This window comes from Anolis sagrei, chromosome 12, assembly GCF_037176765.1.
Source record: "Anolis sagrei isolate rAnoSag1 chromosome 12, rAnoSag1.mat, whole genome shotgun sequence".
NCBI lineage: Eukaryota > Metazoa > Chordata > Lepidosauria > Squamata > Dactyloidae > Anolis > Anolis sagrei.
In genome coordinates, this window is record NC_090032.1 from 13817709 (window position 1) to 13842650 (window position 24942).

The 24942-nt window shown below is 43.0% G+C and overlaps 1 protein-coding gene across 2 annotated transcripts in view; it reads left to right on the plus strand.

Annotated features, from left to right (window-relative positions):
- USP21 (ubiquitin specific peptidase 21) overlaps nucleotides 1-24942 on the plus strand; it is a 42199-nt gene that overhangs the window by 8771 nt on the left and 8486 nt on the right. The window contains exons 3-10 of one of the 2 annotated variants that reach the window (XM_060758295.2): nucleotides 72-888; nucleotides 5453-5512; nucleotides 15104-15227; nucleotides 16572-16683; nucleotides 20025-20162; nucleotides 22199-22263; nucleotides 23257-23360; nucleotides 23469-23555. In XM_060758295.2, coding sequence (XP_060614278.2) covers nucleotides 72-888; nucleotides 5453-5512; nucleotides 15104-15227; nucleotides 16572-16683; nucleotides 20025-20162; nucleotides 22199-22263; nucleotides 23257-23360; nucleotides 23469-23555 — 1507 coding nt within the window. The remainder of the gene's footprint in view (nucleotides 1-71; nucleotides 889-5452; nucleotides 5513-15103; nucleotides 15228-16571; nucleotides 16684-20024; nucleotides 20163-22198; nucleotides 22264-23256; nucleotides 23361-23468; nucleotides 23556-24942) is intronic. The other variant, XM_060758296.2, reaches the window with a different exon arrangement.

The following is a 24942-nucleotide window of genomic DNA, read 5'->3' on the forward strand; positions in this document are numbered from 1 at the left end:
TTATTTATGTCATGGGAAAAGCTTTACCTTACCTTAACCATGTTTTGTTTCCCTCCTTACTTTTGTCCTAGGGCCTTCCTCTCCCTTCTCTCCATAATGCCCCAAGCGTCTGAGCACCGCATGAGCCGGGCGAGAGAGCAAGCAGTCATCACCTCTCAGCCAAAGGCCAACACCAAGCTCCCAAATGCACACCGAGCTCCGAGTCAAGAGCACCGCAGCTGCTGCTCTTCTTCCTCCATCTCCAATGGACTCTCTGGTTCTTCCAAACTCCGGCCCTTACCACCCCGGCCAACCCCTCTGGACGATAGGGGCAAGAAGCTCGAGATGGACCGCGGCCGGGCCTCCAAGCATAGCGACGTGCCGCGCGGTCCTGCCTCCCGACGCGGCCCAATCAAGGCAGACCACGCGCTCAAAATACCCAGCTGCCCCCAACCTGGCACTATCTCCGGCAGCACCTCCTTCACCATGATGCCTGGGGTTCTTTTTGGCGGACCAGACTCTGACCAACGAAGAAGCAACCTGCTCCGCTCCAAATCCATCAGCATCGGTGACTTAAGCCAGGCCGGCAACCATGGGGAGGAGCCGCTGAGCACCGCACTGAACCGCCTGGCCCTCCGGGACCGTAGCCCTTCTTGCATTCACAAGATTGGCTTGGGCGCCTTGGCTCTGAAGAGAAGCTCTTCACTCCGCAGAGTCAACATCACCACGGGCCTGGATGGAAGACCGTCTGCCACCCTGCTGTCCGTCTGCACAGAAGGCTGCCTGAGGACTCGCCCCATAGACCCACAAGCCCCGGAATATGCTCGCTCTCCAGAAATCCTCTTATCGACCAGCCCACCCCAGAACAAAGCCCCCGTTCCCAGCAAACTGGAAGAGAAGGCAAGCACTGTAAGGAATTGGTGCCTCTTCATCTAAACCAGTATTTCTCAGCCTGGGGGCTGGGACTCCTGGGGGTGGGTCACAAGGTGGTTTCAGAAGGTTTGCCAAAGACCATCAGAAAACATACCGTATATACTCGAGTATAAGCCGACCAGAATATAAGCCGAGGCACTTAATTTTACCACAAAAAAATGCGAAAACAGATTGACTCGCTTATAAGCCGAGGATGGGAAATGCAACAGATACTGGTAAATTTCAAAATAAAAATAGATACCAATAAAATTATATTAATTGAGGCATCAGGAGGTTAAATCTTTTTGAATATTTATATAAAACTGTAATTTTCACATGAAACTTGCATACCCTTCCAATAAAAATAGAGTAAAATAATAAATGTAATAATAACAATAATAATAGAGTAAAATAATAAATGTAATAATAACAACAATAAAGTAAAATAATAAATGCAATAATAACAATAATAATAGAGTAAAATAATAAATGTAATAATAATAACAATAATAAAGTAAAATAATAAATGCAATAATAATAATAATACATTTATTATGTATTTATAAAAAGTAAAATAATAAATAACCTTGACTTGAGTATAAGCGGAGAGGGACTTTTTCAGCCCCAAAAAAGGTCTGAAAAACTAGGCTTATACTCGAGTATATACAGGTATGTGTGCTGTATCCTTAATTTTGGGAGCCCCACAGATACAACTCTGTTCATTATAGAATCATAGAATCAAAGAGTTGGAAGAGACCTCATGGGCCATCCAGTCCAACCCCCTGCCAAGAAGCAGGAATATTGCATTCAAATCACCCCTGACAGATGGCCATCCAGCCTCTGTTTAAAAGCTTCCAAAGAAGGAGCCTCCACCACAACACTCCGGGGCAGAGAGTTCCACTGCTGAACGGCTCTCACAGTCAGGAAGTTCTTCCTAATGTTCAGATGGAATCTCCTCTCTTGTAGTTTGAAGCCATTGTTCCGCATCCTAATCTCCAGGGAAGCAGAAAACAAGCTTGCTCCCTCCAAGCAAGCTTGTTTTATTATAAGGGGTGCTGTTAAATCTCCCGTATCTGACCATTGTCAGTAATGTAGTAGCAACAAAAATAATGTTATGGTTGGGGGTCATTAGGAAGGATGAGATCTACTGCTCCAATACTTGTGTGCTAAGTTTGGTTCAGTTCCAACATTGGTGGAGTATAGAATCCTCTTTGATTGTAGCTGAACTATAAATCCCAGCAACTACAACTCCCAAATGACAAAATCAATGACATTTTGGGAGTAAAACACCTCCCCATCTCCAGTATCCTATTCACACCTTCTTGTTTTCTGGGCAACATGATAAGCTCAGATAATAATAATAAATAATCTATATAAATAAAAATGTAATGTTCGTTTGTGGGATTAACACAACTCAAAAACCACTGGATGAATTGACACCAAATTTGGACACAAGACACCTAACAACCCAATGTATGTCCTTCACTCAAAAAAATTGATATTGTCAATTGAGAGTTGCTGTTGCTGGGATTTATAGTTCACTTACAATCAAAAGAGCATTCTCAACCCACCAATGATGGAATTGAACCAAACTTGGCACACAGAACTTCCATGACCAACAGAAAATACTGGAAGGATTTGGTGGGTATTGACCTTGAGTTTTGGAGTTGTAGTTCACCTATCTCCAGAGAGCACGGTGCACTCCATGATGGATATGGACCAAACTTGGCACAAATATTCAATATGCCGAAATATGAACACTGGTGGAGTTTGGGGAAAATAGATCTTGACATTTGGAAATTGCAATTGCTAGGATTTATAGTTCCCCTACAATCACAGAGCATTCTGAATCCCACCAACGATAGAATTGGGCCAAACCTCCCACACAGAACCCCTATGTGGGCCACAGCAACACGTGGCAGGGGACGGTTAGTAATAATAATGAACTTGATTGTACCCCGCTACCATCTCCCCAAGGGACTCGGTGCGGCTTACATGAGGCCAAGCCCAAAGTACATCAAACAAAACATCAATAAACACAACATCAATAAACAATCAATAAAATACAAATCGTATAAATCACATAAAAAAAACAATCAATAGTGACATAAACAATTTTTAAAATGGCTGGATATGTGTTCTTTGGTGCCTGCTCCTGGTGTAACAGTTAATTTGTTCCCACTGGGAGGATTTTTCTTGCCAGTACAGTCACTGTTCAGCTTGGTGTGACTTCTGGGAAAGTCGGTGTGTTCCTGGAAAGGGAGGGGGGGTTGCTCTCCTTGGTCTCTGAGAAGTGGTGTGATGGGCAGCATACATTATGTGTCTTGTGCCTTTTCCTAGTTAGAAGACGGTGTGGGTCTCCTGGGAAAGGTGTATCCCCAAATGTGCTACACCCACCATTGGGGTGTTTTTGTTTATTTTTATTTTCTCCCCATCTGGCTCCTTGGTTATCCAAACAGCAGCTGTCCCCCAAAGTAGCTCTTCTTGCTAATTAATCCCCATGAGAAAAGCCTCCAGTAGAACCAGGAATAGCCAAGGGAAATCGGATCAGCTAATGAACCAGTGGCTTAATAGGGACAGGTGGGAGGGCCCAGCGGCCCTTTTTTCCCCATTTGCCACGGTGCCTGGTGAAGCCTGCTTTTTTGCTCGCTCCCCTGGACTTGGAAAGAGAGCCATGCCAGGGCTTCAAGGGGCCACGCTGGTGGAGCTGCCAGCGAAGCTCCACCGCACCTTGGCCACCAAGCGCGAGCTTCATGGCCGAGCGGCAGACATTTCCGAGTCAGTGGTCCACACTGCAGTAATGGGGTTGCTACTGATGACCAATGAGGTAAATCTCCTTTTGCTCACAGGCATGGGAAATGTATGCCAGCCTGGGGAGGGGAAAGAGCAGGGGAATCATGGGATAAGCTTCTATTTCAGCATTGCTCCACCTGGGAGTTGGGACCCCGGGGGGGGGGGTGCAAAGAGAGTGTCAGAGGGATTGCCAAAGACCGTCAGAAAACATGTACTCCAATGACAAAACGTTGATTTACTAGTGTGAGGATGTAAGCGCAGCAAAAGAGCCAGGTTTTAAGGTTCTTTTTAAAGGTTTCTAGGGTAGGGGCTTTCCTAATATCTCCAGGTAGTGAGTTCCAGAGTCGGGGGGCCACAGAGGAAAAAGCTCTTTGTACTTACCAGGCGAGCTTGTGAGACTGGCAGGGGCGAAAGAAGGGCCTCCCCAGAAGGTCATGGGGGTTCTGTATGGGAACTTTTGCTTGATTCTGTTGTTGGTGAGGTTCAGAATGCTTCTTGATTGTAGGTGAACTTACATCCCAGCAATTACAACTCCCAAATGTCAAGGTCTATTCCACCACCACCACCCCAAAAAAAACCTCAATTAGTGTTCACAGAGGTCCTCCAGGTCAGTTGTTTGGCTGACCGGGGTATTGGGTGGCAACCTGTGCTGGATGGGGTTGCACTCCCTCTGAAATCACAGATCCTCAGTTTGGTGGTCCTCCTGGTGCTTGATGCGCAGGTGTTGGCAGTGGCCGGGAGGGCTTTCGCACAGTTCATTTTGTGCTTTAGCCTTGCGGACCTTCTCCCTACAGGAGTTGGGTATTTGTTTGAATTCTTCTTTGGTGATTTCTCCCTTTTTCCACTTCTTGTGCATGTCTCTTTTGGGGAGGGCCTTCGCACAACTTGTGAGCCAGCTGCGACCATACCTTGTGAAGTCTGACTTGACCATGGTGGCCCATGCCTTAGTTGCCTCTAGACTGGATTACTGTAATGCTCTCTACGTGGGGCTACCCTTGAAGATAGCCCGGAAACGACAACTTGTCCAACGTTCAGCAGCCAGATTAATAACGGGCAACTTACAGGGAGTGGTCAACCCCCCTGTTTAAGGAGCTCCACTGGCTGCCATTTATTTTCTGGTCCCAATTCAAGGTGCAGGTCATCACCTCTAAAGCCCTAAACGATTTGGGACCCGCCTACCTTCGTGACCGTATCTCCCTCCATGAACCAACTCGGGCCTCCGTTGTTCTGGGGAGGCCCTTCTTTCGCCCCTGTCAGTCTCACAAGCTCGCCTGGTAAGTACAAGAGAGAGAGCTTTTTCCTCTGTGGCCCCCCGACTCTGGAACGCACTGTTTAGGGAAGGGAAGGGAAGAGAGAAATATATCATATATTACAAGCTATGGCCTCCTGGCCCTGCTTCCTGGTTCAGGAAGGTGCTTTTTATTTATTGAGTTAAGATTTCATTTATCTGCTTTGAACTGGGTTATATGACAATGTGGACTCAGATAACCCAGTTCAAAAATATTGTGGGTTGTCTGGCTTGATATTCTGGGTTCTACGGCTTCATGGAAGAGGCCTCGGTGTCACTAGTGCTGGATTAGGTAAATTGTTGATTTGAATCAGTTTATATCAGCTTCTGTTGAACTCTAATCATAGCACTGAGTAAGTTGGAATGCGATGTGTGTGTTTCTCAGACTTCCTGTTCTGCTTGGATTAAGCCACATAAGACATGCTGGATCTCTTATTTAACTACTACTTCAGCCACCCACTATGTTTTCTTTACCTTTAGACACATCACACCCTTCTATTGGGCTCTGGGCACATTGGTCTGCGCAATCTTGGCAACACGGTAAGTAACAGGCAATGTGCTACCTTTCCTCTATGTTATTTATTATTTATTTACTACATTTCTCAACCAAAGGCAACTCAAGGCGGTTCACAGTTGGCAGCGATTTGATGCCATAACAAATATCAAAATACTGTTAAAACAATTATAAAAACAATTCAACATTTAAAATCTACATAAATAAAAATGTAATGTTCGTTTGTGGGATTAACATAACTCAAAAACCACTGGACGAATTGACACCAAATTTGGACACACAATACACCTATCAGGCCAACAAGTGACCATCACTCGTAAAAACACTGAAAAACACAATAGAAGACACTTAAAAGGCCCTCCAAAAATTACATTACAACGCATGTGCAAAACCACACATATATATACACAAACACACATATATACACAAATATATACACTTACACATATATACACAAAACACACATACACAGACTGGGCTACAGCAACACGTCTATATAAATGGCTAGTCTATATAAATAGAAATATAATGTTTGTTTGTGGGATTAACACAACTCAAAAACCATTGGACGAATTGAAACCAAATTTGGACACAATACACTTATCAAGCCAATGAGTAACCATCACTCATAAAAACACTGAAAAACACAACAGAAGAGATTAAAATCCAAAAAATAAAATATACATTACAATGCATGCACAAAATCACACACACATATATATGCAAACACACATATATACACATATGCACATATATATACACACACACAAAACACATATACATAACTGGGCCACAGCAACGCGTAATAGAGATAAGAATTGTATTTGAATGCTGTATATAAAAAAATGTATTACATAACAACATTTTTGATACACACATATAAACATATATACACACTCAAAACACATATACATAGACTGAGTCACAGCAACGCGTGGCAGGGGACGGCTAATCTATATAAATAAAAATGTAATGTTCGTTTGTGGGATTAACATAACTCAAAAACCACTGAATGAATTGACACCAAATTTGGACACAATACACCTAACAGTCCAACGAGTGTCCATCACCATAAACACACACACACACACACACACACAAAACCCGAGCAGAACAGGCTTAAAAACCCAAAAAATACACCATATATAAATGTACACTCATATACATATGCACATGCACACATTCATACACACACATGTATATATGCACAAACACACACAAACATACACATATACACACATACATATACATACACACATATATATACATATACACATGCACATATACACATACACATACATACATATATACACACAAATATGCATATAGACAAGCACACACACACAACATTCATGTACACATATAAACACACAAATACACAAATATATACACACATATATATACACACACATATATACACCCATATATATATATATTCAAACTACAAGAGAGGAGATTCCATCTGAACATTAGGAAGAACTTCCTGACTGTGAGAGCCGTTCAGCAGTGGAACTCTCTGCCCCGGAGTGTGGTGGAGGCTCCTTCTTTGGAAGCTTTTAAACAGAGGCTGGATGGCTATCTGTCAGGGGTGCTTTGAATGCAACATTCCTGCTTCTTGGCAGAATGGGGTTGGACTGGATGGCCCATGAGGTCTCTTCCAACTCTTTGATTCTATTATTAAACAGAGGCTGGATGGCCATCTGTCAGGGGTGCTTTGAATGCAATATTCCTGCTTCTTGGCAGAATGGGGTTGGACTGGATGGCCCATGAGGTCTCTTCCAAATCTTTGATTCTATGATTCTATGGTGTGAGAGAATTGGCTGTCCTCAAGGAATGGGGTTGGACTGGATGGCCCATGAGGTCTTTTCCAACTCTATGATTCTATACGTAAACACACACATATATACACAAATATATACACACACATATATACACACACAAAACACATATACAGACTGGGCCACAGCAACGTGTGGCAGGGGACGGCTAGAATAATATAAAAATATACAAATATATCTGTAAAAACAAGATCCTTGGCATCTCCTTACTAAGATTGTTGTCCAATTGCATCGTCAGTCATTCCATATATTCGTTTTCGTCTAATTATGCTTGCTCGAAGAGCCAGGTCTTAACCATTTTGCGGAATGTTAGAAGGGAGGGAGCCGATCTTATATCCTGGGGAGGGCGTTTCATAGCCGAGGGGTCACCAGTGATAAGGCCCTGTCTCTCGACCCTACCAAATGCATCTGCAAGGAAGGAGGGATCGAGACCAGACGATCTTAAAGTTCTATATGGTTCATAAGGAGAGATACGTTCGGATAGGTAAGCCAGACCAGAACTGTTTATGTATATCTATGCATTGTCTTTGTTGTTAATTGTATAACGGCATTGAATGATTACCATATATGTATTCTGTAATCCGCTCCGTAATTCCTTCAGGGAGATAGAGTGGAATATAAATAAAGTAATTATTATTATTATTATTATTATTATTATTATTATTATTATTAGAAACACAACAAGATGAGTCCACAGCAGACACTCTGCTGGCTGTTGAATTGGATCACATGTTGGACACTTTCCAAGTGTCTAGGACTGTGTGATGTATTGGCGAATAATGTGTAAGGATCCCAGTAAGGTGGCCTTCTACAGCTGGCAGATGGTAATTTTGTCAGCGCCGATTGTGTTTAAGTGCAGGCCAAGGTCTTTAGGCACTGCACCCAGTGTGTTGACCACCACTGGGACCACGTTTACTGGCTTGTGCCAGAATCTTTGCAGTTCGATCTTTAGATCCTCATATCGTGTCAGCTTTTCCAGTTGTTTCTCTGCAATCCTGCTGTCACCTGGGATTGTGACATCAATGATCCATAACATGATTGTGAGGTCCAAAACTCTGTCTGTCTGAATCCGGAAGTCCCAGAGGAGTTTGGCATGTTCATTCTCTGTAACTTTTTCCGGCTTGTGATCCCACCAGTTCTTTGTCGCAGGCAGATGGTATTTGTGGCACAAGTTCCAATTAATCATCTGAGCAATGGTGTTATGCCTCTGCTTGTAGTCTGTCTGCGCAATCTTCTTGCAGCAGTTCAGGATGTGATCTATTGTTTCATCTGCTTCCTTACAGAGTCTACATTTGGGATCTGTGGTCCACTTTTATTATTATTGTATTATCGAAGTCTTTCATGGCCGGAATCACTGGGTTGTTGTAGGTTTTCCGGGCTATATGGCCATGTTCTAGAGGCATTTTCTCCTGACGTTTTGCCTGCATCTATGGCAAGCATCCTCAGAGGTAGTGAGATCTGTTGGAAGTAGGAAAATGTGTTTATATATCTGTGGAAAGACCAGGATGGGACAAAGGACTCTTGTCTGCTGGAGCTAGGTGTGAATGTTTCAACTGACCACCTTGATTAGCATTTAATGGCTTGGAAGTGCCTGGGGGAATCTTTCTTTGAGAGGTGATTTGATGTGCCTGATTGTTTATTCTCTGTTGTTTTGCTGTTGTAATTTTGTAAATTTTGAGTTTTTTAATACTGGTATTATTATTATTATTATTATTTATGCCCTGCTCCAGTTTGAAGATAATGTTCTCTGGAAAAGTTTCTTAAAAGCCATACAACATGTCAGGCATTTGGGTTTTGTTTTTGTTTGTGTCTTGAAATAATCACCACTAGCAGCTTGTATTTACCAGGAGGTAGCAGGGTGTTCAGTAACCTTGTCAGTCTTCCGCAACGAAGCATGTTGGCATGTTTTAAGACAGTCATGTATGTCTAGGGAGACAGAGTGGTGTGTCTATTTCACACTCTAGAGAGCAAAAACCAAAGTCAACATCCTCAGGAAATGCATCCCTTGTTGCCACCACATTGACTGACAACAGCTCTTTTAAACCTGGTGCCATCCAGACATTTTGGCCCACAATTCCCATCGCCCTTGGCTAACAAGGCCATGAATAGGAATTGATGCAAAACATGTGGAAAGTTATGTAAGGATTATGTACTTTCCTATTAGTGCAGTGGTTCTCAACCTGTGGATCCCCAGTTGTTTTGGCTTTCAACTCCCAGAAATCCTAACAGCTGGTAAACTGGCTGGGATTTCTGGGAGTTGCAGACCAAAACACCTAGAAAACCACAGCTTGAGAACCACTGTACTAGTGCAAGACAGTGGTTCCCAACCCTATTGTTGATGTCCTCCAAAATATAGACAAGTGCAGAATTATGGGTCTAACTCTGGTTAGAAAACATTAATGCAAAGTACTGTAGCTCTTTAGAAAAGAGCATCAGATTTTATCATATGCTGTTCCAAACATAAGGATTTATAGTCTACCTACAATCAAAGAGCATTCAGAACCCCACCAACGATGGAATTGAACCAAACTTGGCACACAGAACTCCCATGACCACCAGAAAATACTAGAAGGGTTTGGTGGGCAGTGTCCGTCGGTTTTGGAGTTGTAGTCCACCTACATCCAGAGATCACTGTGGACCCAAACAATGATGGATCTGGACAAAACTCTATAAGAATACTCAATATGCCCAAATGTGAACGCTGGTGGAGTTTGGGGAAAATAGAATCTTGACATTTGGGAGTTGTTGTTGCTGAGATTTATAGTTCACCTACAATCACAGAGCATTCTGAACCCCACCAACGATAGAATTGGGCCAAACCTCCCACACAGAACCCCCATGTGGGCCACAGCAACGCGTGGCAGAGGACGGCTACTATATATATAAAAATGTAATGTTAGTTTGTGGGATTAACATAACTAAAAAACCACTGGACAAATTGACACCAAATTTGGATACAAGACACCTAACAACCCAATGTATGTCCTTCACTCAAAAAAAATATATGATTTTTTCATTTGGGAGTTGTAGTTGCTGGGATTTATAGTTACCTACAATCAAAGAACATTCTGAACTCCACCAATGATGGAATTGAACCAAATGTGGCACACAGGACTCCCATGACCAACAGAAAACACTAGAAGGGTTTGGTGGGCATTGACCTTGACTTTGGAAGTTGTAGTTCACCTACACCCAGAGAGCACTGTGGACTTAAACAATGTTGGATCTGGACCAAACTTGGCAGGAATACTCAATATGTCCAAATATGAACACAGATGGAGTTTGGGGGAAATAGACCTTGACATTTGGGAGTTGTAGTTACTGGGATTTACAGTTCACCCGCAATCAAAGAGTATTCTGAACCCCACAAACTGTTTACCCACAAGCATAGAGAAATTACATATATTAGAAACCAACACTTCCCCATTACTTTATCTTCCAGATCACCAGACTAAGGCCACAGCAACGCGTGGCAGGGGACGGCTAGTATACATAAATAAAAATGTAATGTTCGTTTGTGGGATTAACAGAACTCAAAAACAGCTAGGGGAATTGACACCAAATTTGGCCACAAGACACCTACTAGCCCAAGGAGTGATCATCACTCAAAAAATTGATTTTGTCATTTGGGAGTTGTAGTTGCTGGGATTTATAGTTCACCTACAATCAAAGAGCATTCTGAACTCCACCAATGATGGAATTGAACCAAACTTGGCACACAGTTCTCCCATGAGCAACAGAAAATACTGGAAGGGTTTGGTGGGCTTTGGTTTTGGAGTTGTAGTTCACCTACGTCCAGAGATCACTGTGGACTCAAACAATGATGGATCTGGAACAAACTCTACACAAATACTCAATATGCCCAAATGTGAACGCTGGTGGAGTTTGGGGAAAATAGAATCTTGACATTTGGGAGTTGTATTTGCTGGGATTTGTACTTCACCTACAATCACACAGCATTCCGAACCCCACCAATGATAGAATTGGGCCAAACCTCCCACACAGAACCCCTATGACCACCAAAGTGGACCACAGCAACGCGTGGCAGGGGATGGCTAGTTAGTTAAAATAACATACATCGCATGAGAAAGGAGGCTTCATGGCCTTAGTTAACACTCCATCATCCACATGGCACGTGTTCTGATTAATATAACTGTTATATTAATATAACTGATTAATGTCCAGTGTGGCCAGCTAACACCTCCCAACAAAGGATCCTCCCAGGCAGCAACCAGCCAGGCTTTGAAGTTGCAAGGCCTTCTCCCACTCATAGAATCATAGAATCATAGAATCAAAGAGTTGGAAGAGACCTCATGGGCCATCCAGTCCAACCCCCTGCCAAGAAGCAGGAATATTGCATTCAAATCACCCCTGACAGATGGCCATCCAGCCTCTGCTTAAAAGCTTCCAAAGAAGGAGCCTCCACCACACTCCGGGGCAGAGAGTTCCACTGCTGAATGGCTCTCACAGTCAGGAAGTTCTTCCTAATGTTCAGATGGAATCTCCTCTCTTGTAGTTTGAAGCCATTGCTCCATTGCGTCCTAGTCTCCAGGGAAACAGAAAACAAGCTTGCTCCCTCCTCCCTGTGGCTTCCTCTCACATATTTATACATGGCCATCATGTCTCCTCTCAGCCTTCTCTTCTTCAGGCTAAACATGCCCAGTTCCCTAAGCCGCTCCTCATAGGGCTTGTTCTCCAGACCCTTGATCATTTTAGTCATTTTAGTCACTCTGCACATTATTCCACATATATAGAAACCCTACTTGCATGGTTTCCAACAGACCTCACAACCTCTGAGAATGCCTTCCATAGATGTGGGTGAAACGTCAGGAGAGAATGTTTCTGAAACATGACCAGACAGCCCGGAAAATTCACAGCAACTCAGTGATTCCAGCCATGAAATCCTTCGACAAAACAAAAATAAATAGAGCTAGTTGTGGGTGTTTAGTGACAATGGGATGCTCAGATCTAAAAACAGGCCTAGTACTACACACGGCTAGAAGCATGAAGAGTGATTGCTTAGCAACTGTGCCATGTGTCCACACTTCTTTGCAAGATGGTAGCACATCTTGGAAGGAAAAAAGAAATAAATTAGCAAGGAAAGTAAGCTTCAAGCGTTGGCTGGGACGTTTTCTACGTGATACGCAAAAGAACAAATAGTGCAAAAATATTTTTAACTGAAAGCTAGACAACTCCATTGTTGAAAGAGGGGAAATTAGGCAGCAGCCATAGGATTTAAACTGGGATAACAACTCTTAAAAGCAGTGTTTCTCAACCTTCGTAATGCCGCAACCCCTTAATACAGTTCCTCATGTTGTGGTGTGTCCTGACCCCCACTATAAAATTATTATTGTTGCTACTACATAAATGTCATTTTGCTACTGTTATGAATCGTAATATACTGTATATACTCGAGTATAAGCCTAGTTTTTCAGCCCCTTTTTTAGGCTGAAAAAGCTGCCCTCGGCTTATACTCGACTCAAAGTTATTTATTATTTTAGTCTGTTATTACTATTATTTTTATTACATTTATTATTTTACTCTATTATTGGTATTATTACATTTGCATTATTTTACTCTATTATTATTTTATTACATTTATTTTACTCTATTTATTAGTATTATTATATTTATTATTTTACTTTATTATTACTGTTATTACATTTATTATTTTACTCTATTATTGGCATTATTACGTTTGCATTAATTTACTCTATTATTATTTTATTACATTTATTTTACTCTATTTATTATTATTATTATTATTATTACATTTATTATTTTACTTTATTATTGTTGTTATTGCATTTATTATTTTACTCTATTATTGGTATTATTACATTTGCATTAATTTACTCTATTATTATTTTATTACATTTATTTTACTCTATTTATTATTATTATTATTACATTTATTATTTTACTTTATTATTGTTGTTATTACATTTATTATTTTACTTTCTTTATTATTATTGGAAGGATACGTAAACACATTGACACTGAAAAAGGTTAGAATAATGGTTTAATCAAAGTTGGTCAGTCTTATTTTAAATTACAGTTTTATGTAAACACTAGCCATCCCCTGGCACGCTTTGCTGTGGCCCAGTCTGTGTATATGCGTTTTTTGTGTGTGTATGTGTATATATGTGGTTTTGTGCATGTGTTGTTATGTGTTTTTATTTTTTGGGTTTTTAAGTCTCTTCCACTGTGTTTTTCAGTGTTTTTGTGAGTAATGGTCATTTGTGGGCCTGATATGTGTATTGTGTCCAAATTTGGTGTCAATTCATCCAGTGGTTTTTGAGTTATGTTAATCCCACAAATGAACATTACATTTTTATTTATATAGATTGAAAAACATTTCACCTACTGTTTCCTCGATTAATGTAATTTTATTGGTATCTATATTTATTTTGTATTACTAGTAGCTGCTGCATTTCCTACCCTCGACTTATACTCGAGTCAGTAAGTTTTCACATTTTTTGGTGGTGAAATTAGGTGCCTCGGTTTATATTTGGGTTGACTTATACTCAAGTATATACGGTAAATATCCGATATGCAGGATGTGTTTTCATACACTGGATCACATTTAGCACAAATACCTGATACGCCCAAATTTGAATATTGGGGGAGGAATTAATTTTGTCGTTTGGGAGTTGTAGTTGCTGGGATTTATAGTTCACCTACAATCAAAGAGCATTCCGAACCCCATGAATGATACAATTGAACCAAACTTGGCACACAGAACTCCCATGACCAACAGAAAATACTGGAAAGGTTTGGTGTGTATTGACCTTGAGTTTGGGAGTTGTAGTTCACCTACATCCATAGAGTACTGTGGACTCAAACAATGATGGATCTGGACCGAACTTGGCACGGATACTCAATATGCCCAAATGTGAACACTGGTGGAGTTTGGGGAAAATAGACCTTGATATTTGGGAGTTGTAGTTTCTGGGATTTATAGTTCACCTACAATCAAAGAGCATTCCAAACTCCAACAACGATGGAAACAAACTAATCTTGGCACACAGAACTCCCATGAACAACAGAAAATACTGGAAGGGTTTGGTGGGCATTGACCTTGAGTTTTAGAGTTGTAGTTCACCTACATCCAGAGAGCACTGTGGATTCAAACAATGATAGATCTGGACCAAACTTGGCACGAATACTCAATTATGCCCAAATGTGAACACTGGTGGGCTTTGGGGAAAATAGACCTTGAAATTTGGGAGTTTTAGTTGCTGGGATTTATAGTTCACCTGCAATCAAAGAGCCACTTGAACCTCACCAATGAAAGAATTGGGCCAAACTTTCCAAACAGAACCCACATGACCAACAGAAAATACTGTGTTTTGTGATGGTCTTTGGAGACCACTCTGACACCCCCTCATAACCCCTCCAGGGGTCCCGACCCCCAGATTGAGAAACATTGGTATAGAGCTTTATAGGTCAAAACCAGCACTTTGAATTGAGCTCAGAAGTGGACAGGCAGCCAGTGGAGCTGACGTAACAGGGGAGTGGTACACTCCCTGTATGTAGCTCGTGTTAGTAATCTAGCTGTTGCCTTTTGGACTAACTGCAGTTTCTGAACCGTCTTCAAAGGTAGCCCCACGTACAGTGCGTTGCAGTAATCAATTCTTTGCAGTCCCCAGTTCAGACCTGCTCTGTTTCAGATAAATTCCGCTTCCATCATCTTGCTGAGTAGACCACTCCATAGTAATATTTGCTTCCAGAGTAATATTTTTTGGTGTCTCTCTTGTCTTTTGGCCTCGTTCTCAGTGCTTCATGAACGCTGTCCTCCAGTGCCTGAGCAGCACCAAACCCTTGCGGGACTACTGCCTCCGCCGCGAATTTCGGCAAGAGCAACCCGGAGCTCTGCGGACCCAGCAGGAGTTGACTGAAGGTGACGGCAATACCTCTGCTTCCTGTTTCTTTTCCTCGAGAGGAAGCGATTACGTAACGGAGTCCTGTCTGAAGTGACTTGGGCTCTCAAGATCTTGGTCGTGATCCACAATCTAAATTGGTCTCTCACTGGTTTTAATCCCAAGTCCAGTTGACCACAATTACATAAGTACCTTGGCCTCGCACAAAGGGTTATATAATTAGAGGACTTCATTCCTGTACTGTCCTTTTGCCTGGCAGATATCCATGGCCTTCATTCTCTGATCATAAGCTTGCACATTATTATTATTATTATTATTATTATTATTACTACTACTAGCTGTACCCGCCATGCGTTGCTGTGGCCAACCTTCCCTCCCTCTTTATCTCCTTTCTTTGGGGGGAGATATAGTGCATGCACACACACACACATGCGCATACACATATGGGTGTGGATAATATGGCAATGTCTATGTTGAAAGGAAGTTGTGGAGAATACCTACATGGATGTTAATTTTACTCTATTTCCTCAACTCTCCCCTCAAATACACACAGTCACGCGGGAAATAAGTGGCTCTGCTGGAGTGCATGTCTTGAGGGGTTATTGTGGGGATGATCTTGCATGTGCATTAATTCCACTATATTTTCACAACTCCACACACCCATATGTACTCACTGTTGCTCTGCCAATATGTGCATGTTGCCAAATTGTAAAAGATAGATAGAATGATTTCCAATTCATACAGCAGTTCAAAAACATGCAAATGTGAGTAGAGCAATAGGTACCACTCTTGTAGGAAGGTAGGGCGCTCCATGCAGTCATGCCAGTGGCCACATGACTTTGGAGGTGTCTACGGACAACGCCGGCTCTTCAGCTAAAAAATGGAGATGAGCACCAGAGTCCCAGAGTTGGACATGACTGGATTTAATGTCATGATGGAATTGAACCAAGCTTGGCACACAGTTCTCCCATGACCAACAGAAAATACTGGAAGGGTTTGGTGGGCAGTGTCCTTTAGTTTTGGAGTTGTAGTTCACCTACATCCAGAGATCACTGTGGACTAAAATAATGATGGATCTGGACCAAACTCTACACAAATACTCAATATGCTCCAATGTGAACGCTGGTGGAGTTTGGGGGAAATAGAATCTTGACATTTGGGAGTTGTAGTTGCTGGGGTTTATAGTTCACCTACAATCACAGAGCATTCTGAATGATAGAATTGGGCCAAACCTCTCACACAGAACCCCCATGTGGGCCACAGCAACACGTGGCAGGGGAGGGCTAGTGTAGTAAGTAAATAACAAAATAAACTTAAGGATGTTTTGTTGTCTCCTTCACCTTTTTTGGTTTCTCCCTCTGCAGCCTTCGCTGATGTCATTGCCACCTTGTGGCACCCCGATTCCGCAGAAGCCTCCAATCCCAGCCGCTTCAAAGCCGTCTTTCAGAAATACGTGCCATCCTTTACAGGATACAGGTGAGGAAAAGCAGAATTTTCCCTCCTCTCGGTTCCTTTATGCTTCGTTTGTCTGTGCCACTTATTCAGGCTCCCTGGGTCAGCGATTTTAACTTGTTCCAGAAGCCAGAGAGAGAATGATTGTGATGTAATATCAGAGGGAATGCATTACGTGTGTCCTGTTTCAGTTCAGATTTGTCCACGGTGGTCCACACCTTAGTTACCTCTGGATTGGACTATTGCAATGCTCTCTACGTGGGGCTGCCCTTGAAGACGGCCTGGAAACTCCAACCGGTCCAATGGGCGGCAGCCAGACTGTTGAGATTAACTTCACAATTGAGATTAACTTCACGCTCTCCTCTGGAATGTGTCCAGAGGAGAGCGACTAAAATGATAAAGGGTCTGGAGAACAAGCCCTATGAGGAGCGGCTTAAGGAGCTGGGCATGTTTAGCCTGAAGAAGAGAAGGCTGAGAGGGGATATGATAGCCATGTATAAATATGTGAAAGGAAGCCACAGGGAGGAGGGAGCAAGCTTGTTTTCTGCTTCCCTGGAGACTAGGACGCGGAACAATGGCTTCAAACTACAAGAGAGGAGATTCCATCTGAACATGAGGAAGAACTTCCTGACTGTGAGAGCCGTTCAGCAGTGGAACTCTCTGCCCCGGAGTGTGGTGGAGGCTCCTTCTTTGGAAGCTTTTAAACAGAGGCTGGATGGCCATCTGTCAGGGGTGATTTGAATGCAGTATTCCTGCTTCTTGGCAGGGGGTTGGACTGGATGGCCCATGAGGTCTCTCCCAACTCTTTGATTCTATGATTCTATGGTGTGGTGTTGGAGGAAAGTTCTGAGAGTGCCTTGGACTGCGAGAAGATCCAACCAGTCCATCCTCCAGGAAATAAAGCCTGGCTGCTCACTGGAGGGAAGGATACTAGAGACAAAGTTGAAGTCCTTTGGCCACATCATGAGGAGACAGCAAAGTCCAGAGAAGACAATGATGCTGGTGAAAGTCGAAGGCAAAAGGAAGAGGGGCCGACCGAGGGCAAGATGGATGGATGGCATCCTTGAAGTGACTGGACTGACCTTGAAGGAGCTGGGGGTGGTGACGGCCGACAGGGAGTTCTGGCGTGGACTGGTCCATGAGGTCACGAAGAGTCGGAGACGACTGAACGAATGAACAACAAAAACATGATTCTATAATTCAGCAGCAGATCAGTTGCACAACTTCAGCTCTTTCCAGTAGCTTCTTCCTGCACAGTATATTCAGTCAACTGCTCCCACAGCCTGCAGTCACTCTGGAACCTTTTACAGACACTTGAGCACATGCCCGGCCATTGTCAGTTTTACCATTGTCTTTTCCCCAGTCTAGATGATATTACAAACTTACCACAGCATACAGTTATATCTTGTCTTAACAGACAGGTTCTTTTAATTACATATAGCCTTCGACGAACAACGTCACAACACAAGGAGAGAAATACACTGTACATGACTTCCTTATATACAGTTCTAAACAATTACACATAGCAATCTCTGATTGGTTCCCAACTCATTAACTTAACTCAGACCCAGGATTACATCACTCACAATCACCTGGACTAGGCCAGAACACATTTCTCAAATGATTCCCTATATACGGTTAATGCATGACTCAGCATTTCCAATAGAAGCCTATTAGCAGTGCATGATCGTGCCATTACTGCTCAAGCAGGGAGCTTTGAGATGGTTGAACAGAAGCTCTCTGAAGCTCTAGGTGCTCTTACTGCCTATTACAGGGAAAACCAACTGATCCCCAACCCATCTAAAACACAGACATGTGCCTTTCATCTCAAGAACAGACAAGCATCCCGAGCTCTGAAGATCACCTGGGAAGGAATCCCACTGGAGCATTGCAGCGCACCCAAATATCTGGGAGTCACTTTGGACCGTGCTCTTACCTACAAGAAGCACTGCCTGAACATCAAGCAAAAAGTGGGTGCTAGAAACAACATCATACGAAAGCTTACTGGCACAACCTGGGGATCACAACCAGATACAGTGAAGACATCTGCACTTGCGCTGTGCTACTCTGCTGCTGAGTATGCATGCCCAGTGTGGAACACATCTCACCACACTAAAGCAGTGGATGTGGCTCTTAATGAGACATGCCGCATTATCACAGGGTGCCTGCGCCCTACACCACTGGAAAAATTACACTGTCTAGCCGGTATTGCACCACCTGACATCCGCTGGGAAGGAGCAGCCAATATTGAAAGGACCAAGGCAGAGACATCTCCAGCCCATCCCCAGTTTGGGTATCAGCCAGCACGTCAACGACTTAAATCTAGAAATAGTTTTCTAAGATCTACAGAGACACTCACTGGAACACCTCAGCAAGCGAGAGTCCAAAAGTGGCAGGCCCAAACCCAGAACCTCAACCAATGGCTGATACCCAATGAGAGACTCCCCCCTGGGCACACAGAGGATTGGGCGACCTGGAAGGCACTGAACAGACTGCGCTCTGGCACCACGAGATGCAGAGCCAACCTTCAGAAATGGGGCTACAAAGTGGAATCCTCGACGTGCGAGTGTGGAGAGGAGCAAACCACTGACCACCTGCTGCAATGCACCCTGAGCCCTGCCACATGCACAAGGGAGGACCTTCTTGCAGCAACACCAGAGGCACTCCAAGTGGCCAGATACTGGTCAAAGGACATTTAATCAACTCTCATACTCACAAATTTTGTAATCTGCTTGTTTGCTTTGTTCTGTTAGAAATGTAATATAATTTGACTGGTTGTTCTGACACGACAAATAAAAAAGTGCATGACTCAGCTATATTACATTACAATACATTGTAAAACCTGACTAACTGGAGCGAATTACAGAGAGCGGTCAACCCTCCTGTTTAAGGAGCTCCACTGGCTGCCGTTTATCTACCGGCCCCAATTCAAGGTGCAGGTCTTGACCTACAAAGCCCTGAACGGTTTGGGAGTCTCTCATTTGGTATCAGCAATGGGTTGAGGTTCCGAGTTTTAGCCTGCCACTTTTGGAATCTCGCTTGCTGAGATGTTCCTGCGAGTATCTTCGGCGGGAAAGGTAACAGCACTCCATTTAGTAATGCCGGTCACATGACCTTGTGGGCGTCTACCGACAATGTTGGATCTTCGGCTTAAAATGGAGATGAGCACCAATCCCCTGAGTTGGACTTGACTAGACTTACGGTCAGGGGAAACTTTTACTGTACCTTCGGGATGCAAGAATACCTCCAACCATGAATGTTTCTGTGACCCTTTAGATTGCAGAATGAATCTGGGCTCTCTGTTTGTTGTTGTTTTATTGCCTGAAGATTAAATCAGTCTGTGCTTTTCTCATCTTCATTTCCAGCCAGCAGGATGCTCAGGAGTTTCTGAAGTTTCTGATGGATCGGTTGCATGTGGAGATCAATAGGAAAGGACGCAAAACACCCAGCATCCTTTCTGACACCAAGAGGCCCTCTGTATTGGAGGATGCTGACATTCTGAGGTGAGTCTGATCGGGTCAACAGAGATGGGCTGGAATAAGGAATCGAATTACAGTGTTTTTTTGCTACTTTGTGGTTCGCTTTTAGCGGACTCACTGTTTGCTTTTGTTTTTGTTTTTTAATAAAACTGTTTATTTTGGTTATGGTACATAACAGAAAAGCAAATTGTGGCAGATATAATCAGGTAACAATATTTTTGATGTGTACATGCCTATCTCCCTTAATCAATCAACCAGTTAATTTTGACATTGAGTACAAGTTATTATCAGTTACTTAAATTAAAATATATAGACTTGCTCAGTTCTTGTGGGTTTTTTCGGGCTATATGGCCATGTTCTAGAGGCATTTCTCCTGACGTTTCGCCTGCATCTATGGCAAGCATCCTCAGAGGTGAGGTCTGCTGGAACTGGGAAAAAAGGGGTTTATATATTTGTGGAATGACCGGGGTGAGACAAAGGGGCTTTTGTAAGTTGGGCTAGGTGTGAATCTTTCAACTGACCACCTTGATTAGCATACAATGGGCTGACTGTGCCTGGAGCAAACTCTTCTTGAAAGGTGATTAGATGTCCCTGCCTGTTTTTCTCTCTGCTGTTTTTGCTGTTGCAATTTTAGAATTTTTAAATACTGGTAGCCAGTGTTCTCAAATAAAATGCTGTGTCCAGAAAGGAAGAAGCCATGAAAATGAACAAAATCTGGCTACCAGTATTAAAAAATTCTAAGGAAGGAAAGAGGTAGAGAAGGAAGAAAGGAGAAAAGGGGGAAGGAAAGGAAAAAGGGGGTAATGAAGGAAAGAGGTAGAGAAGGAAGGAAGGAGAGAAGGAAAGAAAAAAGGGAAGGAAGGAAGGAAAGAGGGAGCGAAGGAAGGAGGGAAAGAAGGAGAGAAAGAGGGAAAGGAAGGAAAGAGAGATGGAAGCAAAAAACAAAGGAAAGAAGGAAGGAAGGAAGTCGGGAAGGAAGAAATGAGAGAAAAAAGAGATAAAGAAAAAGGGGGAGAGGAAGGAAAGGTAGAGAAGGAAGGAAGGAGAGAAGGAAAGAAAAAAGGGAAGGAAGGAAAGAAAGAGGGAGCGAAGGAAGGAGGGAAAGGAGAGAAAGAGGGAGGGAAGGAAAGAGGATGGAAGCAAAAAACAAAGGAAGGAAGAAATGAGAGAAAAAGGTAAAGAAAAAGGGGGAGAGGAAGGAAAGTTAGAGAAGGAAAGAAAAAAGGGAAGGAAGGAAAGGGAGCGAAGGAAGGAGGGAAAGAAGGAGAGAAAGAGGGAGGGAAGGAAAGAGGATGGAAGCAAAAAACAAAGGAAGGAAGAAATGAGAGAAAAAAGATAAAGAAAAAGGGGGAGAGGAAGGAAAGTTAGAGAAGGAAGGAAGGAAGGAAGGAGAGAAGGAAAGAAAAAAGGGAAGGAAGGAAGGAAGGAAGGAAAGAGAGAGCGAAGGAAGGAGGGAAAGAAGGAGAGAAAGAGGGAGGGAAGGAAAGAGAGGATGGAAGCAAAAAACAAAGGAAGGAAGAAATGAGAGAAAAAAGCGATAAAGAAAAAGGGGGAGAGGAAGGAAAGTTAGAGAAGGAAGGAAGGAGAGAAGGAAAGAAAAAAGGGAAGGAAAGAGGGAGAGAAGGAAGGAGGGAAAGAAGGAAAGAAAGAGGGAGGGACGGTTGGCCACAGCAACGCGTGACGGGTACAGCTAGTAATGTATAAATATTAAAATTAATATGGCATCCCTACTTCATGGTTTTCCACTTATCACGGGTGGTCCTGGAACGGAACCCCGTAATAAGTGAGGGAACACTGTATTGTTGTTTTCTACTCTGATTCTAAGAACTTTTTCATCTGAAAGTGGCAGATATTGAACTGTGGGGGAACACTATACAGGCACCGGTTCTTCCTAAGACATTTAAGTTCAATGCCAAACTCCCAGATTTCTGTTGTCTCTGAGGATATTGGGGCTGTTCTTCTGCTAAGAACCACTGAGTTCGCATATATATTGGAAATTTACAATAATTCACCCTAAGGCTTCCTAATGTTTATTTCTTGCCTTTTCTTTCCCCATACAGCGATGATGAACAAGCCAACCAGATGTGGAAGCGTTACCTGGAAAGAGAGGACAGCAAAATAGTGGGTGAGTGGGCATCCCTCCCATCATCCCTGCTTGCTTGTCATGCTGATTTGGCTAATGGGAGGTGTATTATCTTTTTCCTCCTGTTCCTCCCTCCTCTCCCTTCAAAATAACTTTGTGCTGCAATACTCCAGTGTGATTCCTTCCCAGGTAATCCTCAGAGCTCGAGATGCTTGTCCGTTCTTAGCACAAGTTTGCATTTTAGATGGATTAGGAAGCAGCTGGTCTTCCCTGTAATAGACAGTAAGATCGCCTAAAGCTTCAGAGAGCTTCTGTTCAACCATTTCAAAGCTCCTTGCTTGAGCGGTGATGGCATGATCGTCAGCGTAGATGAAACTCTGTCCCTTCTGGCAGTGGCTGATCGTTTGTGTAGATATTAAACATTGATGGAGCAGGCTGATGGAAGGTGTGTTTATCTTCTTCGACCTATTCTTGTTCCCATTCCACCTTCAAAATACCTTGGAGATTTGACTTAATGGAAGGCTGTGTTTTAAAATCCAGAAGTATAATATCACTGTAGCTTTTAAATCTTATAGAGGACAGGATTCTGCAAAATAATTTAATTCACGTCTGTGGAATATGAATGTAGTGAATCAGGACATGAAGACTGATAGACTAGGGAGGGACACCTGGAAGCTACAAGGCGTAGAGCTTTTTTGGCCTATGCTCCAACTCTGTGGAACTCGTTGCCTCCATACATTAGAGCAATGTCGGAGCTACGACCTTTTGTAAAAGCGCTCAAGACTTGGCTGTTTGGTTGTGCATTTAAGTAATCAGATCTAAGTTGCCAAACAGTCACTGTTGAATGTTTTTTATGTTGAATGTTTTATATTGTGAAATGCTGTTTCAAATTGTAAGTCGCTCGGAGTACCTTGGTGGAGAGCGACTAATTAAGAAATAAAGTGATGATGATGATGATGTGTAACCTGAAACCATTTTAAATGACATTATACCTTCTATATAATTCTCCTTGTTGTTTCCTTCTCTCTTTGCCAGACCTCTTTGTCGGCCAGTTGAAGAGCTGCCTCAAGTGTCAAGTGTGCGGTTATCGGTCAACCACATTCGAAGTTTTCTGCGACCTCTCCCTGCCCATCCCCAAAGTAGGCTCCAATGAAATTTCCATGCTTACTTTCACAATGTGGTTTAAGCCTGATATGTAATGTGAGGTCAAAGAAATGTCTAATAAAATCTTTGCCTCTGTGTCACAGAAAGGCTTCACTGGTGGAAAGGTCTCTCTGCTTGACTGTTTCAGCCTCTTCACCAAAGAAGAGGAACTGGACTCTGAGAATGCGCCGGTAAGACTCTTGTAGACATTTCATGTCACCAAGGTAAAGGTAAAGGCTTCCCCTTGTCATTAATTAAGTCCAGTCGTGCCCAACTTTCTAAGCCGAAGAGCCAGCGTTGTCTGTAGACACCTCCATGGTCATAGGAAGGTAATGGCATGGAGAGCTGTTACCTTCCTACCGAATGTGATCTACTCACATTTGCATGTTTTCAAACTGCTATGTTGGCAGAAGCTGGGGCTAACAGCAGGAGCTCACCCCGCCCCCCGGATTTGAACCGCTGACCTTTCAGTCAGCAAGTTCAGCAGTTTAACCCGCTGTGCCACCAGCGGCTGATGTAACCGGCACCGGGATTGTGGCGCAGCTGGCTGAGTGTCAGCTGCATTAAGATCACTCTGACCAAAAGGTCATGAGTTCGAAGCCAGCCCGGGCTGGAGTGGGTGTCCAGCCATTGTGTAGCCTGTTGTCGACCTTTGCAACCCGAAAGACAGTTGCATCTGTCAAGTAGGAAAATAAGATACCACCTTGTGTGGGAGGCTAAATTAACTAATTTATGAGGCCATAAAGAAAAGACTCCAGGGAATATGGAATGCGGAAGAACTTCATCGGTTCGCTGGTGGACGATGAAAGCAGCAGCTCCCCTGACGGCCAGAAAAAAGTTAAATAGCCTCTGTGTATTGTCTGTATACGTTGTTTGTCAAACTGGCATTGAATGTTTGCCATATATGTGTATACTGTAATCTGCCCTGAGTCCCCTGCAGGGTGAGAAGGGCGGAATATAAAAACTGTAAATAAATAAATAAATAATAAAAGGTAATAAATAAATAAATGTAATAAACCAATCTCATATTTGAAATAAATGACAGAAATATGACAGGGTGAGGCAGCATAACTTCCTTTTTTTAAAAGAAATGCACGCCATTCAGTCAGGTGAAGATGTATTTATTTATTTATTGATTTACAGTTTTTATATTCCGCCCTTCTCACCCCGCAGGGACTCAGGGCGGATTACAGTGTACACATATATGGCAAACATTCAATGCCAATTTTGACATACAACATATACAGACATACACAGAGGCTATTTAACTTTTTCTGGCCACCAGGGGAGTTGTCGCTTTCGTCATCCATCTGCGACACTGATGAAGCACTTCCGCATTCCCCGCACGCTTTTTTGCTGGAGTGCTTTGCTGGAGTCTTTTTTATGGCCTCATAAATTAGTTAATTTAGCCTCCCCACACTTTAAGGTGGTACCTAATTTTCCGACTTGACAGATGCAACTGCCTTTCGGGTTGCAAAGGTTGACAACAGGCTACACAATTGGTTGGAAACCCACTCCAACCTGGGCTGGCTTCGAACTCATGACCTTTTGGTCAGAGTGATCTTAATGCAGCTGACA